General features: G+C 44.9%; 1 protein-coding gene across 1 annotated transcript in view; it reads right to left on the bottom strand.

The window, feature by feature from the left end:
• IFT74 (intraflagellar transport 74) overlaps window positions 1-17,706 on the bottom strand; it is a 114,444-nt gene that overhangs the window by 34,934 nt on the left and 61,804 nt on the right. The window contains exons 12-13 of the mRNA XM_044271818.1: window positions 15,626-15,666; window positions 11,400-11,479 (exon numbers count right to left, since the gene is read on the bottom strand). Of these exons, the coding sequence (XP_044127753.1) occupies window positions 11,400-11,479; window positions 15,626-15,666 (121 nt within the window). The remainder of the gene's footprint in view (window positions 1-11,399; window positions 11,480-15,625; window positions 15,667-17,706) is intronic.

Genomic DNA, 17,706 nt, shown 5'->3' with positions numbered 1-17,706 from the left:
AGATTTTTTTTTCCGTTCAGCCTCTGGGCTGAAAGAAAAAAATGAACGGCACAGATTTCTTCATTCGCATCGATCAATGTGGATGAAAAAATCTCTGCCAAAAAAAAAAAATGGAGGGGAAAAGCGTCTGCCAGGACATAGGAGCTCCGCCCTACATCCATACCCACTTAGCTCGTATGCCCTGGCAAACCAGATTTCTCCATTCACATCAATCGATGTGGATGAATAAATCATTGCCGGGATTTTTTTTTTTTTTTATATATATATATATATATACAAAGTGCTTGCCAAAGCATAGGAACGCCGCCTCCTCCTCAGCTCGTATGCCTCGGCAAACGTATCTGTCACTGCAGAGGAGAAAATCCCGTCTTGCAGCGCCGCATACACCGACTTGCGTGTAATCTGACAGCAGCGCAATGCTTCTGTCAGAATGCACATCGGTGCTGCAGCTAGTCAATCGGTTGGTCCACCTGGAAGGTAAAAAAAGAAAAAAAAAAAAAAAAAAGAAAAAACCAGGCCGCAACGCAATAATTTTATTAACTTTGCAACAGAACATATAAACTTTAACTTTTTTTAACTGAACATTAACCTTTTGCTTACTGGTGTTTTTTTTTTTTTTTTTTTTTACCTTTATAGAACAAACCTCTCCTTCCCCATGGGTCAATGTGCAAAGCGCAAATCGCCCAAAGATGTGGCGAAGTGCGTTATGCACTTTGTCCCATGTGAAAGGAGACGTTTGCAGCAGCTGTGAGTGAATGGGCCCTAATAGCCCTGTGTGCCTGTCCTGGTGAGATGATCCCTATGCTAATAGTGTACCTGTGAGTGGTACTTCCGGAAACACTCTCCAAAGCATAGGGCAGGGTGGTCCGGACAGTCAGGACAGAAATAGCGGGTGTCACGCCTTATTCCACTCCTGCTACAGACACGACATCTTTTTCGGGGTGACTGTTGGGTTGAGGTACCAGGAACGACATTGGGGAAATGTCGCTCGTGTAGACGGCTAACTACACTGGTGGTTGGGGCCACGGAACCTCCTGGATACAGGAGGTTCTCGATGATCTCTTCCTGAAATTTGAGGAAGGATCCAGTTCTCCCAGCCTTACTGTAGAGAACAAAACTATTGTACAGAGCCAATTGAATTAAATATACAGACACCTTCTTATACCAGCGTCTGGTGCGTCGGGAAACTAAATACGGAGACAACATCTGGTCATTGAAGTCGACCCCTCCCATGTGGAGGTTATAGTCGTGGACTGAGAGGGGCTTTTCAATGACACGGGTTGCTCGCTCAATTTGTATTGTCGTGTCTGCGTGAATGGAGGAGAGCATGTAAACGTCACGCTTGTCTCTCCATTTCACCGCGAGCAGTTCTTCGTTACACAGTGCGGCCCTCTGCCCCCTTGCAAGACGGGTGGTAACGAGCCGTTGGGGGAAGCCCGCGCGACTAGTTCGCGCGGTACCACAGGCGCCAATCCGTTCTAGAAACAAATGCCTAAAGAGGGCCACACTTGTGTAAAAATTGTCCACATAAAGATGGTACCCCTTGCCGAATAAGGGTGACACCAAGTCCCAAACTGTCTTCCCACTGCTCCCTAGGTAGTCAGGGCAACCGACCGGCTCCAGGGTCTGATCTTTTCCCTCATAGACCCGAAATTTGTGGGTATAGCCTGTGGCCCTTTCACAGAGCTTATACAATTTGACCCCATACCGGGCGCGCTTGCTTGGGATGTATTGTTTGAAGCCAAGGCGCCCGGTAAAATGTATCAGGGACTCGTCTATGCAGATGTTTTGCTCTGGGGTATAAATATCTGCAAATTTCTGGTTGAAATGGTCTATGAGGGGCCGAATTTTGTGGAGCCGGTCAAAAGCAGGGTGGCCCCTGGGACGGGAGGCGGTGTTGTCACTAAAGTGCAGGAACCGCAGGATGGCCTCAAAACGTGCCCTGGACATGGCAGCAGAGAACATGGGCATGTGATGAATCGGGTTCGTGGACCAATATGACCGCAATTCATGCTTTTTTGTCAGGCCCATGTTGAGGAGGAGGCCCAGAAAAGTTTTAAGTTCGGAAACTTGGACTGGTTTCCACCGGAAAGGCTGGGCATAAAAGCTTCCCGGGTTAGCGGTGATAAATTGTGTGGCATACCTGTTTGTTTCGGCCACAACTATGTCTAAAAGCTCCGCAGTCAAGAACAGCTCAAAAAATCCCAGGGCCGAACCGATCTGAGCCGTCTCAACCCGAACTCCAGACTGGGCAGTGAAAGGGAAAACTACAGGTGCGGCTGAAGTTGGGGACTGCCAATCAGGGTTTGCCAGCACCTCTGGGATTCTAGGGGCTCTACGGGCACGTCTTTGCGGTGGCTGCGACGGGGTCACTACTGCACGTGCCACCGTACCAGCTTCAACTGCCCTTCTGGTGCTCGCTACTTCACCAGGTTGTACGGCAGTGCTGGTACTAGGTCCAGGGAGGGCTGGGCTGCTGGTGTATGCCTCACCACGTAATCCCACAGCACCAGCCCCACTCTGCTGCTCTTGAAGCGGATCCTGCGCAACCTGCGGTCTAGCGACACGGGGCCGGGTACGCCTGGTGGTATCAGGGACCTCAGCCTCCTCGTCCGAACTTTGGGTCAGAGAGCCACTGCTTTCTACAGGTTCGTATTCTGACCCGCTGGATTCATCAGATGAGGGTTCCCACTCCTCATCCGACTGGGTCAGAAGCCTGTAGGCCTCTTCAGAGGAATACCCCCTGTTAGACATGTGGGCAACTAAATTTAGGGGTATTCCCTGAGACTACCCAACAAAAAAAAAGAAAGCCTGTCTTACAAATGGGAGGCTAGCGAAGTACCGGAGGCCGCTGCGGTTGATAAAAAATATCAAAACTGATTTTTTTATCGCCGCAGTGCGTGTAAAGTGAATGTGCAGTGATTAAAAAAAAATTTTTTTTTGTCACTGCGGTGGGGCGGGTGTGGGCGACCGATCAGGCCTGATCGGGCAAACACTGCGTTTTGGGTGGAGGGCGAACTAAAGTGACACTAATACAATTATAGATCTGACCGTGATCAGTTTTGATCACTTCCAGATACTATAAAAGTACAAATGCTGATTAGCGATACGCTAATCAGCGAATAACGGACTGCGGTGCGGTGGGCTGGGCGCTAACTGATCGCTAACTACCTAACCAAGGGACCTAAACTATACCTAAAACCTAACGGTCAATAACAGTGAAAAAAAAAAGTGACAGTTTGCACTGATCACTTTTTTCTTTTCACTTGTGATTGACAGGGGTGATCAAAGGGGTGATCAAAGGGTTAATTGGGGTTCAGGGGGGTGATCAGGGGCTATAGTGTAGTGTTTGGTGTACTCACTGTGAAGCCTGCTCCTCTGCTGGATCCAACCGACGAAAAGAACCAGCAGAGGAGCAGGCAGCCATATAACAGATCATATTTACAAATATGATCTGCTATCTGGCACTTTGATTGGATTTTTTAAAAATCAGCAACCTGCCAGCCACGATCATTGGCTGGCAGGTTGCTGACGAAATACTTCTCGATGAAATGCCGGCGCGAACTGCGCACGCGCGGGCGCATACTCGCGTCATCTCGCGTCTCGCGAGATGACGCGTATATGCGTGACTGTGCGCAGCGCTGCCACCTCCGGAACGCACATGTGCGTTAGGCGGTCCGGAGGTGGTTAAGGGTGTACGCAACCATATTATTTTATTTTTATATTTTTTCTTCCCTCTACCTAAAAGATTCAGTTTGTTTTTCAATTGAGTTGTACAGTTTATAGGTCACATTAAAGATGGAAAAAGTTCTGAAAGGATTTATCTTTGTCGCATTTTTTTTACATCACAGAAACCTGACATTTTAACAGGGGAGTGTAGACTTTTTATATCCACTGTATATTCTGTAAGCAAATGAAATTGGATGTCACATTCCAAGCCTAAGGTAGCAAACAGGGTCTACACAAACCATTAGAAGGCATTTACGTAACATTGGGCTATAAGCCAGACGTCCAGCTACAGGTGTTCCATTGACCTCACACCACTGCTCTCAAAGGCTATCATGGTGCACAACAAGATGGCAATGGAGGCTGTAATGGAGTCTATCCTCTTCGTTGATGACTCCTGCTTTTGTTTCTGAAAAAACGATAGCCGGAGGTTGGTCTGGAGACCACGTGGACAACACCATGAAGAGGCCTTCATAAGAGAACGCCACACTGGTCCTACCTCCAGGATAGTGGTGCGGAATAGCATAATGCACGGTTGCTGGACCCCTCTAGTCTTCATTTCAGGTACACTAACAGCTCGCCATTACATGGATTTGGTCATGGAACCAGTGGTACAGCCATTTCTCCAAATTGTCCCAGGAGGGGGTGTGTGGTCTGGATGGCTTAGTGAGCAGACACATCGATCAAAGCTCCTGCTGCACAACCCGGCATATTATCCTGTACTAAACAAACCCAGCATCATTACTAAGGTGAGTGTGTTCCGGAGGTCGACAAGATTCTGCAGGCTGCATAAAAACCTACCAGACATGACCGGGAGCCGCAAGATGGGGCAAAGGGGGGAGGAGGCAGAAACCCAAGATGGCACCGGCGCACGCTGCAAGATGGAGGAGAAGCAGAAAGATATTGCTGCAAGACTGGAGAAGTACGCTATGCGCCCCACCAACTCACCATCACCGGCGGACCTGAACCTGGGTGAGACACCTAATGCTGTTTGGGAGGATGCCCGGAAGGAAGGTACAGGGACAAGACTCCCTGACACAGCCAGAACTGGTTACTGCTAATAGAGGCTTTCCCTCTGATAAAATACCCTTTAGGAACGCCGGAACTATAGTTGAAGGGGGGGGTCACAGAAGCTCCAACCTACCCTTGCAGATGTTTTACACTTAACCGCAAGTGGGTAGCGTTAAGGTAGAACTATCCTTTATCCGCCATTATATGCAAAAAAATTACCGAATGCATGGGGACAGCAGAGCAGCGCATTAGCTCAATAGAGGACAAGATGGCTCCTCTGACACAGTGAAAACAGCACTCTTAAGCAATATCAGCTCTGCAGGCGAAACAGACGACCTGGAAAACAGGCTCTGTTGTAATAATGTCTGCGTGATGGGTACACCAGAGAAGACTGAAGATTGACTCAAAGTAGTATTAAGAGACTACTACACGTTCTCTCAATATCCTACTCTATGCTATATCCAGCCTAGGCTCTGAGTAGCAACACTTGGAAAAGTGCTGTTTTTGTAGTCACCCAACGAGGTGTTCAATTGACTAGATGAAACAGAAGTGCAGCTTCAAACCCAGAACTGAAGGATCCTCCCCAGGTCCAGACCCCGGGACCGCTCCGCCCTGATATCTGCAGTGACTACCACAACAAATGATCTAGTGGTTTGTATGTTACAGATAGTTTTGGCAATCAATGCATATTCAGAGCTCTCCAGAAGTTTTTTTTTAGACCTGAAGGTACAGTTACAGGTCACAGTTGAACGAAAGACATGCTTATAGGTAGGGCTGCAGTAAACGAATATTTTAGTAATCGAGTATTCTATCGATTATATTTCTCGATTCATCGAGTAATCTAATAAGAAAAACCTTCTTAAAATAATGTATTACTTTATAAAAATGTCCCCCTTTCCCAGTGCCATCAGTTCAGCAGCCCCTCCATGCCATGTCCCCTAGTGCCCCCATGATGGCACTGCCATCAGCCCCTCCATCCAGATTGCCATGATGTCCCCCTTTCCCAGTGCCTCTATGCCATCCACCGTGTCCCCCACTCCCCCAGATCAACCCTTCGAGTGCCTAATCACAGGTGCCCCATTAACCCCTCTCCCCCACCAATACTTTTATACATGGCAAATCATAGGTGCTCCCATTAACCCCTCTAACGCCAATACTGTTATACATGCCAAATCACAGGTGCCCCCCCCCCGCCAATAAATTTATACATGCCAAACCACAGCTGCCCACATTTCCCCATGCCAAATCACAGGTTCCCCCATTTCCCCATGCCAAATCACAGGTGCCACCATTTACCGCCCCTGCCGCCTCTGCTAACTTTATACTTACCTTTCAGTGCAGAGTGCGCCGACACACGGAGTCCGCAGGAGACGCATCTTCATCCAGCCAGCATGCACTGGGGACCTGACGTCACACACATCGTCAGCCAGCGTGCTGACGATGTGTGAACGCAAGGTTTTTTAGTGTGGTGCCGAAGGGAGGCCATGGAGCGGTGAGTGAGAAGCTTAATTTCACTCGCGCTCCGTCGTCATGTGATTTAAACGAATCCTCGATGCAGAAAAACTGCATCGAGGATTTTTTTTGCCTCGATTACATCGATTAAATCGATGAATTGTTTCAGCCCTACTTATAGGGTCCAATATCAGCATGTACCAGTGGTTGAGTTGACACGTCTGGACACTGCAGGAAAGCAAGTTATAAGAGAACTTCTTATTGTTCATTTGGTTGAAGGCCGCTGATGGCCCCACTCTTTCTTATTGAGAGGGTAGTTGCATTACAGTTTTTGTTATGTTTGTTTTTTGTTTTTTTGTGGGAGAGGTTGGGTCTCCCCTGTGCAGCAAGATCTTATCTCATTGTCTAAAGCGGTAGGGGCGGTACTCTGGAGATGTTTTGGCAACATATGTGGATATTAATATTCTTCATTGCTAAATGGGAGGGAAATGCTCTGTGGTGTGTGGTATGGGTTATGCGAATAACAGATATGCAATATTTAACTATCTCAAACAATTCCAACCAGTGATTATTACGCTCCAAGAAACACATGTCATCAAAGACACCACTCAGCTGCTCCACAGACCTATACGAGTGTATTACTGTACTGCGGCGGCGGCACAAAGCGCACGGTGTCATAGCAACCAATGACGCTGTGCGCTCCTGCACTAAGCAGGATGCCAATCCAGTATCTCACGGACCGTGGTCCACGGACGTGTGAATGAAGTCTTATGGGAATCTTATAAAAATGGTTTTGATGCCGCAGATGTTATCTTTTGCACAATTCACCTGTTCGGCTCCCAAATTATATATTTCAAAGGATAAACAGGTTGTTTAGACAGCTTCCGTGGAAAGCCAGTGTCCCCATAATCAAGTTAGAAAAACTACAGCTACCAGTGGGTAAGGGTGGCCTAGCGGTGCCCAATATGTGGCTATATTTTTTGGCTTCTCAAATGTAACATTTTGCTGGTTGGGGAGCAGCAACCTCTACAGATTCTAGTGCCTTCATTATACAAGACTTGGTGGGCCTGGGGAACCTTTTTTTCCAAACTAGAAACAGATATCAATCTTCAGGTAGGGAGTAATAGAGCTGTCTTTCAACTCATGTATAAGGTGTGAGATAGGGGTAAACAGTGGTGGCTATGGAGCAGGTTGGATTGTACACCCTTGTGGTATACCAATAGAAAAACTACCGATGCTTGACATATGGCAGTCGAAGGGTATTTTCCTACTTAAACATCTTTATAAGGAAAGGATTCTTAAATCCTTTGCCCAATTTCAAGAGGAATTTATGATCTCCCGCTCATCTTTCTATTACCATCTAACAATGCGGCAAGCCCTGCTGTTCCCAACAGAAGCTCAGACCCATTAGCCATATCAGATTTCAGATTTATGTTATCTTGAAAAATGTTGGGTCCACAAAAGGAATAATTATAACATTATACAGTCACCTGCTAACTAAGCATACTCCTACCCTAGACCCTATTAGAGCCTTTCCTGGGTTGCTGATGTTGGGGATATGGCTATTGAAGCAAACACCACGATTATCCCCGAGTCCAGTATACAGAGTATCTTAATTATATCTACTACACAGAGTATACCGGACGCCAGCATTCCTACATAAAATAGGGATACAGCCCAATGTGTAAGATGTGCCAACACACCGGCAGATTTGCTTCATGTTTTCTGGTGCTGGACAGGATTAAAAAGGGTGTATAAATTAGCAGTACCCAGAGAACCACTAACTTGTCTTGGGATCTGTAGGAGCTTTAGCCTTACGGGAAAATGATAGGTTGGCAATTGTTAAGATTCCTTATGAATCTAGAAAACGGATAGCCTCAATGTGGTTAGAACCTATAGCCCCAGCTTTTGGAGACACTCCTCAAATGGATATCAAATCCGATTAAACTAGAAAGGGGTATTTATACTAAGCGGGGTAATGTACGGAAATTTAATTCCATGGCGGAACTGAAGATTGAGCCCTCCTAAACATACACAGCAGGGAGTAATTGAATCAGATGTTTTTTCCCCATTTTTTTCCCTTTCTTCTCTCTTTATCACTCTCTGAGGGAAAAATGTATATTGCGATTGGGTCGAATACTACCACATGGTCCGTAGAATGCCAAATGCTGTCAGAGCTCATCTAAATCAGGTCAACTGAGGGGTAAGCAATTAACGCTATGCTGCACGGGGGAGGGGGTGCCATCATGGCCAGCAGTGTCTTGGGACTTCTTGTCTCCCATCAAGAATATCTGGGACGTCATTGGTCACAATTGTGAAGGGAGCTGTCAGTAACGGATCTTGATGATTTTCGTGCCCAAGTGCAATCAGCGTGTCAGAACATTCCTCGGATAACCATTAACACTGATCGCATTCAGAGGTGTGTAAGCGCATGTATTTCTGAGTGTGGCGCTCATAGTCGATACGGTATAAATCAATATGCTTTTAATAATTTATTTTATCATTTGTATGTCTATAGATTCAGTGATTTCCATAATTCCTTGACTTTTCTTCTTGTTGCAATTTCAATGTTGAGGAGTGTATATCAGAAAATTATCTTGACCAATCAAATGTGTGTTTTTGCTTTCAAAGCAGTACCAGAAAAATAGTAGTCGACAGGACTTTGTTTTCCGTCCTGCATAACGGAAACCAGACGGATCCGTTATGCTTGCCCTTAGACTTCTATTATGACGGATCAAACGGAATGCCTCTTAAAGGCTTCCACTTTGCATTCTGTCTTACAAATTCTGTTATAACAGAACCTATAACAGAATACCCTAATGCAAGTGTGAACCCACCCTAACCGGTGTATCTCATAAGATGCAGCTTTTTATCTCTTTCCACTTGTTTCCTGTAAGAACTGACAGAGAGACATCTATCAATCACAAACAGGAAGGAGGGAATACACTGGCTCTAAGCACACAGCACTCACAGAAAGCAGGACAAGGCAGTGCAACTCTCATCATCCTAGACTTCTGGCTCTCGTGATTGCTAGAATTCTTCATGTCAGTTCTTATAATCAGGAGGTTGAGGAGAGCAGCATGAAGCAGCATCTCATAGGATGCACAGGAACCATGCAGTGTGTTATGGGAGTTATAAAACTAAAGGGCAATAATTATATGGCTGCCTTTATATAGGACGCAGAGCAAGTTAAATGCAGGGAGATGAGACTCCTTCCCCTCTGTCTCCGAAGAGCCAGAGGCATATTTGGAAATGCATGAGACTGCATTAGGAGAACCATATCAGAAGGGAAGAGGGAGCCAGAATGCCATATAAAACATCTGGTTCATAAACTAAAACAGGTATACACAAAAGCCTCTACATTATTCAGCAATAATAACTGATACTGCACTATAGAGACAAAAAATGCTGGAGTTCAGCAATTCTTCACCGACATGGTGAGCTTTGTTACTGCTAATGTAATTTGTTATGCAATATTTTATGACAATACAACAAAGCACTATTATACAGGGAGTGCAGAATTATTAGGCAAATGAGTATTTTGACCACATCATCCTCTTTATGCATGTTGTCTTACTCCAAGCTGTATAGGCTCGAAAGCCTACTACCAATTAAGCATATTAGGTGATGTGCATCTCTGTAATGAGAAGGGGTGTGGTCTAATGACATCAACACCCTATATCAGGTGTGCATAATTATTAGGCAACTTCCTTTCCTTTGGCAAAATGGGTCAAAAGAAGGACTTGACAGGCTCAGAAAAGGCAAAAATAGTGAGATATCTTGCAGAGGGATGCAGCACTCTTAAAATTGCAAAGCTTCTGAAGCGTGATCATCGAACAATCAAGCGTTTCATTCAAAATAGTCAACAGGGTCGCAAGAAGCGTGTGGAAAAACCAAGGCGCAAAATAACTGCCCATGAACTGAGAAAAGTCAAGCGTGCAGCTGCCAAGATGCCACTTGCCACCAGTTTGGCCATATTTCAGAGCTGCAACATCACTGGAGTGCCCAAAAGCACAAGGTGTGCAATACTCAGAGACATGGCCAAGGTAAGAAAGGCTGAAAGACGACCACCACTGAACAAGACACACAAGCTGAAACGTCAAGACTGGGCCAAGAAATATCTCAAGACTGATTTTTCTAAGGTTTTATGGACTGATGAAATGAGAGTGAGTCTTGATGGGCCAGATGGATGGGCCCGTGGCTGGATTGGTAAAGGGCAGAGAGCTCCAGTCCGACTCAGACGCCAGCAAGATGGAGGTGGAGTACTGGTTTGGGCTGGTATCATCAAAGATGAGCTTGTGGGGCCTTTTCGGGTTGAGGATGGAGTCAAGCTCAACTCCCAGTCCTACTGCCAGTTTCTGGAAGACACCTTCTTCAAGCAGTGGTACAGGAAGAAGTCTGCATCCTTCAAGAAAAACATGATTTTCATGCAGGACAATGCTCCATCACACGCGTCCAAGTACTCCACAGCGTGGCTGGCAAGAAAGGGTATAAAAGAAGAAAATCTAATGACATGGCCTCCTTGTTCACCTGAACCCCATTGAGAACCTGTGGTCCATCATCAAATGTGAGATTTACAAGGAGGGAAAACAGTACACCTCTCTGAACAGTGTCTGGGAGGCTGTGGTTGCTGCTGCACGCAATGTTGATGGTGAACAGATCAAAACACTGACAGAATCCATGGATGGCAGGCTTTTGAGTGTCCTTGCAAAGAAAGGTGGATATATTGGTCACTGATTTGTTTTTGTTTAGTTTTTGAATGTCAGAAATGTATATTTGTGAATGTTGAGATGTTATATTGGTTTCACTGGTAAAAATAAATAATTGAAATGGGTATATATTTGTTTTTTGTTAAGTTGCCTAATAATTATGTACAGTAATAGTCACCTGCACACACAGATATCCCCCTAAAATAGCTAAAACTAAAAACTACTTCCAAAAATATTCAGCTTTGATATTAATGAGTTTTTTGGGTTCATTGAGAACATGGTTGTTGTTCAATAATAAAATTAATCCTCAAAAATACAACTTGCCTAATAATTCTGCACTCCCTGTATATGGCAAAAAAAATAAAAAAGAATGGAGATTAAGACTATACTAAAACTTTTTCAGTATAAGAGGCTCTCCAGTTGTCTATATAGAGCAAATATTACTTGTAAGTATCCCCTAGAATCCTTAAGTTCTGGAAAGAGAACAGAAAATGAAAGTACCTTGGTGTTCCTCCAAATCCATATCTAGCCTTCCAAGTTCTTCATTAAGTTGCTTCGTCTTTTCCTTAATATCCGTTAACCTGTCAATAAACAAAACGAAAATTCAGGCTTTTATGTTAAACATATTGTTACAGAATGTTTTGTTCTAAAATCCTGCCGTTTTTGTATTGGTCACTAAGTCTAAAAAGGCGCCACTTTCTGGTGTGTGTAGATCACTTTTCCTCATTATCATCACTAGCAGGTTACAATGACAGGTTATGTAGCTAACACAGGATCTACCATTTAGGCTACATGCACACGACCGTACCTTTTTTTTGCGGTCCGCAAAAAACGGAAGCCGCCGGTGTGCCTTCCGCAATTTGTGGAATGGAACGGGCGGCCCATTGTAAAAATGCCTATTCTTGTCCGCAAAACTATCAAGAATAGGACATGCTATATGCTGTCCGCATCTTTTGCCGGCCCCATTGAAGTGAATGGGTCCGCATCCGAGCCGCCAAAACTGCGGCTCGGATGCGGAACTGAACTACGGTCGTGTGCATGAGGCCTTACAATAGGTGATATCACACCTTGTCTACTCCCTCCTGATCTCTGCACAGGTCACATGCACTTCTCCAGCCAATGAGCAGCAATGTGCTGCTTGTGGCCACTTTACTGGTGAAGTCAGTCATTGGCTGGAGCAGGGCAGGTGACTATGCTCATAGCCAGCCAGATGTAAACAGTGCCAGAACCAGAAAATGGAGACAGCGGAGGCAGTGCAGAGAATCCGAACGACCGTATTTTTGCTCCACATACGTTCCACTTTTTTTTTGCGGATCACATTCATTTCAACTGGGCCGCAAAAAAAAACCAAAAAAAAAACCTGTGTGCTGTCCACATTAATATGTCTGTTCCGCAGCTCCGCAAAAAAAAATAGAACATGTCCTATTCTTGTCCATCTTGAAGACAAAAATAGGCATTGTTACAAAGTGTCCACAAAAAAAACCCGGATGCTACACGGATGTCATTCCAACTGCAAAATACATACGGCAATGTGAATGCACCCTAAGACCTTGTTAACATTTCTGTGTAAGTTGCATGTCCAAATTTCATCCTTGAAGGATCCGTGTTTGGTCCATGTGTCCGTTTTTACCCTCCATGTGTCATCTGTAATCCACTGACACGGCTCAGCTGAAAATTGATTTTCAAAGCAACTCCTATCAGCCTTCAGTGAAAAACGGATGCAACACGGATGCCATCCGTGTTGTGTCCGTGATTTTCACTGACCCATAGACTTCGATGCGTGTGTTTGGTCTGCATCACTGACCAAAGTACTGGATATCTCTGTGCTTTTTTTTACTGACCCACGATCAGTAAAAAAAAATACTGATATGTGCACAGACACATTAAAATAAATGGGTACGTGCTGTCAGTGAAAAATGCAGACAGCACACAGCAGTGAAAAATGAAAATGTATATATGGCCTAAGTATAAATCTTCTTTTTCAGAAGGCAGGCTGGGGGCATTGCTTAAAATATAATTATAACAACAAAAAAAAACATTTAAATAAGTATTTCATAAAATGAAATATATTAGATATTCCTCCATAATGATAATTGCTATTACTGTAGCATGTATCAGTTTGATCGGTAAGGGTCTGAGTATTGAGACTCCCACTGATCCCTAAAATGAGAAAGAGAAGAGCTTGCATAGCGTGCTCTCTCTACTCGCTACGGAGGACATAAGCGAGATGGGTCCATAAACTCCTATTGAGCAAGTTCTCTGCAACGACGAGACACAAGCAATTCTCTCTCCTCGTTCTAGCAATTGATGGGGGTATCCGCACCCAGAAGATCACTGATCAAAACTTTTGATATGTCTCTATGAAATATCAAAAGCTTTTGGAAAACTCAGTTACCCTTTAATATATCAGGTTACAATAGTGGTAAAGTTGTGACTGGTCTTGTTTTAAAGCTAAGAAACGTAGCTTCAAAACAAAAGCAGGATTGTGGTGCTTGCTGGCATAAAAACAGATCCAGCCTTTAGAAATCTGGTTGGGAGTGAGATCTGCAGGTTTTTGCAGCCCTCAATGGGACCCTGTTCTAATTGCTGTGATTCTGGTTTCATGCCATGTAACAACATGTGTTCTACCCAGCAGGGTCAGGGAATATGATTCCAGTTAATTCTGCCAGAGTTTTGGTATTTCTCAAGTGATTAATGTAATTATAGCATCCTTCTAGCAGTGTAAAGTTGTATTACACTTTGTTTTCCCTGTTACAAAGACTGCTGCATTGTGGGTGGTGCAAAGCATTGTAGGAGTGCAAAGCATCCTGGGAAAGAGAAGCTTCCAGTCACCAGGGCATATAAGCAGAGCTGTCCTCCTGCATATCTCCTTCTTAAACCCCACCATCCTTGTAAAAGCATATCTGGTGATAGATCTATCTTTGTTTCAGGGACATTATGTTATGCAGAGCTGTTTAGTTAGTTATAATTGTTACTCAGGGAGTTAGCTGGATATAAAGTCCTATGTTAGGCAGCCATTTTACCATGTGCCTCAGTGTTATTCAAATTTTACAGTACATGCTATGCTATATACTTATTCATGTTATTTGTATTCTTATAGTTTTACCAATCAATCAAATACTCCTGTTGACCAATAAACAAGTTGGACTACAAAGAACAGTCCTCTTATTTGGAAGACAGGAATGGTTTATGCTGAATGTCTGACTGCACACTGTGTGAACGTGTATGAAGACAGAACACCGTGATCCTGGTCATATTTTAAAACTTAGATTGTCAGCTTTAAAAAAGATCAATCATGGCTGTAGATCAATTGTAGCCTGAGATATTTAAAGTTAACCATTCCCCTCTTCAGCTGGCTGCGATCTCAGCACCAAGAAGCACCCTCCTCCCCTGGCAGCCATATAGACTGAATCCTGGTTGGGCAAAACAGTATTGTCCTTTCATGTCAGGCAAATGAGTTGGGGGGATGTTAAAGTCAAAGGGGTCTGTCAATGTCTGTTTGAATCAATTGGGAAACAGTGTGGCTCCAAAATTAATTATTTGAAGTCTGAATTACATTCAAGTGAATAATCAAAATAAGAAAGAGTTTCACTGTTGTCAAACACAATCTTTGAATATACCCTTAGACCCAAGTACACATGTCTTGACCAGTTTTCAGCTCATACCATAACTGTTCCTTGTATTTCAAGAGCCAAATGTTAACTGGACATTAATAACATTTGTCCAGATGTCAATTTGAGAAAAGTGTGATTTCACTGTTGAGAATGTAGACTATGGGCCAGATTTATCATGACTCTGACAGCTCACTCCACTTTCACACATGGCTAAAGTCAGTTTTAGCCAAGTCAGATTTATGATCGGCCCTTTAAGACTGTAATAAATGTGGTTTGACGGTAGCAGTTTATCCGTCAGTAAGCAGCTTTACAAAAGTCTCACATCTTTACGAAAAAGTCGCACGTCTTTACGAAAAAGTCGCATGTTCTATTAAAAAGTCGCATGAGATAAGCATGGTCCTCACTGGAGTGAAATTGCGCAATTTTTTCGACTTTTTTGCGACTTTTTAAATAGTCACAATAGTAAATCTGTCTAGAGATTAATTTACATAAGAAAACACGCCCACTTTCAGAAAACTGGTGAGCATAGTGCAGAGCATAAAAAAGTCGCAAATTTTTGCGCAGTTTTAGCGATTGCGCAAAAAATTGAGACTTTTTCACTCCATTATTCTGACTTGAGCTAATGATAAATCTGGCCCTATGACTTTCAGCTAACATCTGGAGCTTGTGCTGGAAAAAAGCGCAAAAGTGCCGAAAAATGGTACGAAAAAAACCTACGTTAAAGGGGTTATCCCATCCTAGACAATGGGGGCATATCGCTAGGATATGCCCCCATTGTCTGATAGGTGCAGGTCCCACCTCTGGGACCCGTACCTACAAGGAGAACGGAGCCAAAGGAGAGTTATGGCTGGAGGACCCCGGCTTTCCCGGGGTCCGTCCACCACCAGGCGCAGCTCCCCGCCTCTCTCATTGAAGTGAATGGGAGCGCAATGATGGTCACGGTGCATCTGCTTTACAAATGCACTTTAAATATGCTTTATACAGTGCAATTATACGGTGCAATTACTTCCAAGCAGTCTGGGTCCTGTCTAGCACATTATGTCCCTCAGGACTAGTCCGCTGTCAGATGGCAACATTTCCCTTATGAAATAAGAATGAGAAAAACACACTTACTGTCGCTCCATACTAGCTATTTCCTGATTATCTTCTTTCACCTATTAAAATAATCATGTTAAAATATTGAGCATTCAAAGTCATACTATAAAGCATATTTCATTTTGTAAAAAGTAAACTATAGTAGCGGACGATTATAAGAGGCCTGCCCAGCATCTTCAGATTACACCTTAGTCACTACTGCCCGGCAATAATGCAGTATAGCTCGTCTTATAGCCATAGGGGAATACTCTGGGAGAAAAGAAAGGGACAACCCACCCTTCATCCACTCAAAACCTAAAAATCAAGTTTCCCAAAACCTGCCTGTAAAACGATGAGAATAATGTAACTCATTTCTCCAACGTACAACACCGTGACAAAAATGATCTGCATAAATAAACTGACATCAGGATTCCTCTGTTGAAGGGGTGTGTACCTACATAATGAACGCTAATTGGGCAGTATCCAAGAATAGGAACACAAACCCAACTGGTAACACCCAATTATCAATTTATAATAAATTCCCAGAATAACAGAGTAATGACACAATGCAGATTTATAAAAAAAAAGATGGTCCAAAGCTGTTATTTAATACAACAATACAATGTGATGTCTTACAGTCATACGTTAAAAGCAACAGGCAGGAGCATTATTGTATGGATCGCCTGGCTATCATATAACACAGCAATGGCTATTTAACCAAGTTAGAAAGACATCCACAGAGTGGTTTCTACAGGTAAAAGGTCTAGAACCTGCAGAATAGGCATATCATGGCAAGGCTTAAAAATTACTCCAATATGGTCTACCTAAAGCAGGCATCGTCAAACTGCGGCCCTCCAGCTGTTGTAAAACTACAACTCCCACAATGCCCTGCTAAGTGTAAGTGTTTTTTTTATACCGGACTATCTGTTACTGGCACATGGGGGGGGGGGGAGGCACTTGATACTGGCATATGGGGGAGGAGAGGTACTTGTTACTGGCACATGGGAGGGGGAACAACTGGCACATGGGGGGGAGAGGCACTTGTTACTGGCATATGGGGGGGAGGCACTTGTTACTGGCATATGGGGGGGAGAAATGCACTTGTTACTGGCACATTGGGGGGAGAGAGGCACTTGTTACTGGCACATTAGGGGGAGAGAGGCACTTGTTACTGGCACATTGGGGGGAGAGAGGCACTTGTTACTGGCACATTGGGGGGAGAAAGGCACTTGTTACTGGCACATGGGGGGAAGGGATGCACTTGTTACTGGCACATGGGGGAGGCACTTGATATTGGCATATGGGGGGGGGAGACACTTGTTACTGGCATATGGGGGGGGGGGGTGAGGCACTTGATATTGGCATATAGGGGGGGAGAGACACTTGTTACTGGCACATGGGGGGAGGCACTTGATACTGGCACATGGGGGGAGGCACTTGATACTGGCACATGGGGGGGGAGGATCTTGATACTGGCACATGGGGGGGAGGATCTTGATACTGGCACATGGGGGGGGGGAGGATCTTGATACTGGCACATGGGGGGGGGAGGATCTTGATACTGGCACATGGGGGGGCACTTGTTACTGGTATATGGGGAGAGAGAGACACTGGTTACTGGCACATGGGGGGGAGAGGCACTTGTTACTGGCGCATGGGGGGGAGAGAGGCACTTGTTACTGGCACGTGGGGGGGGAGAGGCACTTGTTACTGGCACATGGGGGGGAGGCACTTGTTACTGGCATATGGGGGGGGGGGAGAGGCACTTGTTACTGGCACATGGGGGTAGAGGCACTTGTTACTGGCATAGTAACTGTATGCAAGAGGTATGGGGCGCTGTATTTCTGTAGTGATGGGATCAGGGGCGTAACGATCGCGGTGCGACAGCGATCGGGGGGAGGCGGGATATGGGTGTGGCTGGAGGCGGGACATGTGTGCAGCTGGAGGCGGAACATGGGTGGGGCTTGGATGGGGGCCCTTGATCTATTTTTCCCTAGGGCCCTGAGGGTTCTCAGTCTGCCCCTGCAATCAAGTGTAGCAGGGTATGGCCAGAGGTGGGAGAACAGAGCCTCTAGGAGCAGGAACAACCCCCCCCCCCCCCAACCCCCCGCTCCTAGAGG

Source organism: Bufo gargarizans, chromosome 1, assembly GCF_014858855.1.
Source record: "Bufo gargarizans isolate SCDJY-AF-19 chromosome 1, ASM1485885v1, whole genome shotgun sequence".
Classification (NCBI taxonomy): Eukaryota; Metazoa; Chordata; class Amphibia; order Anura; family Bufonidae; genus Bufo; species Bufo gargarizans.
This window is presented reverse-complemented; position numbering and strand designations above follow the sequence as displayed.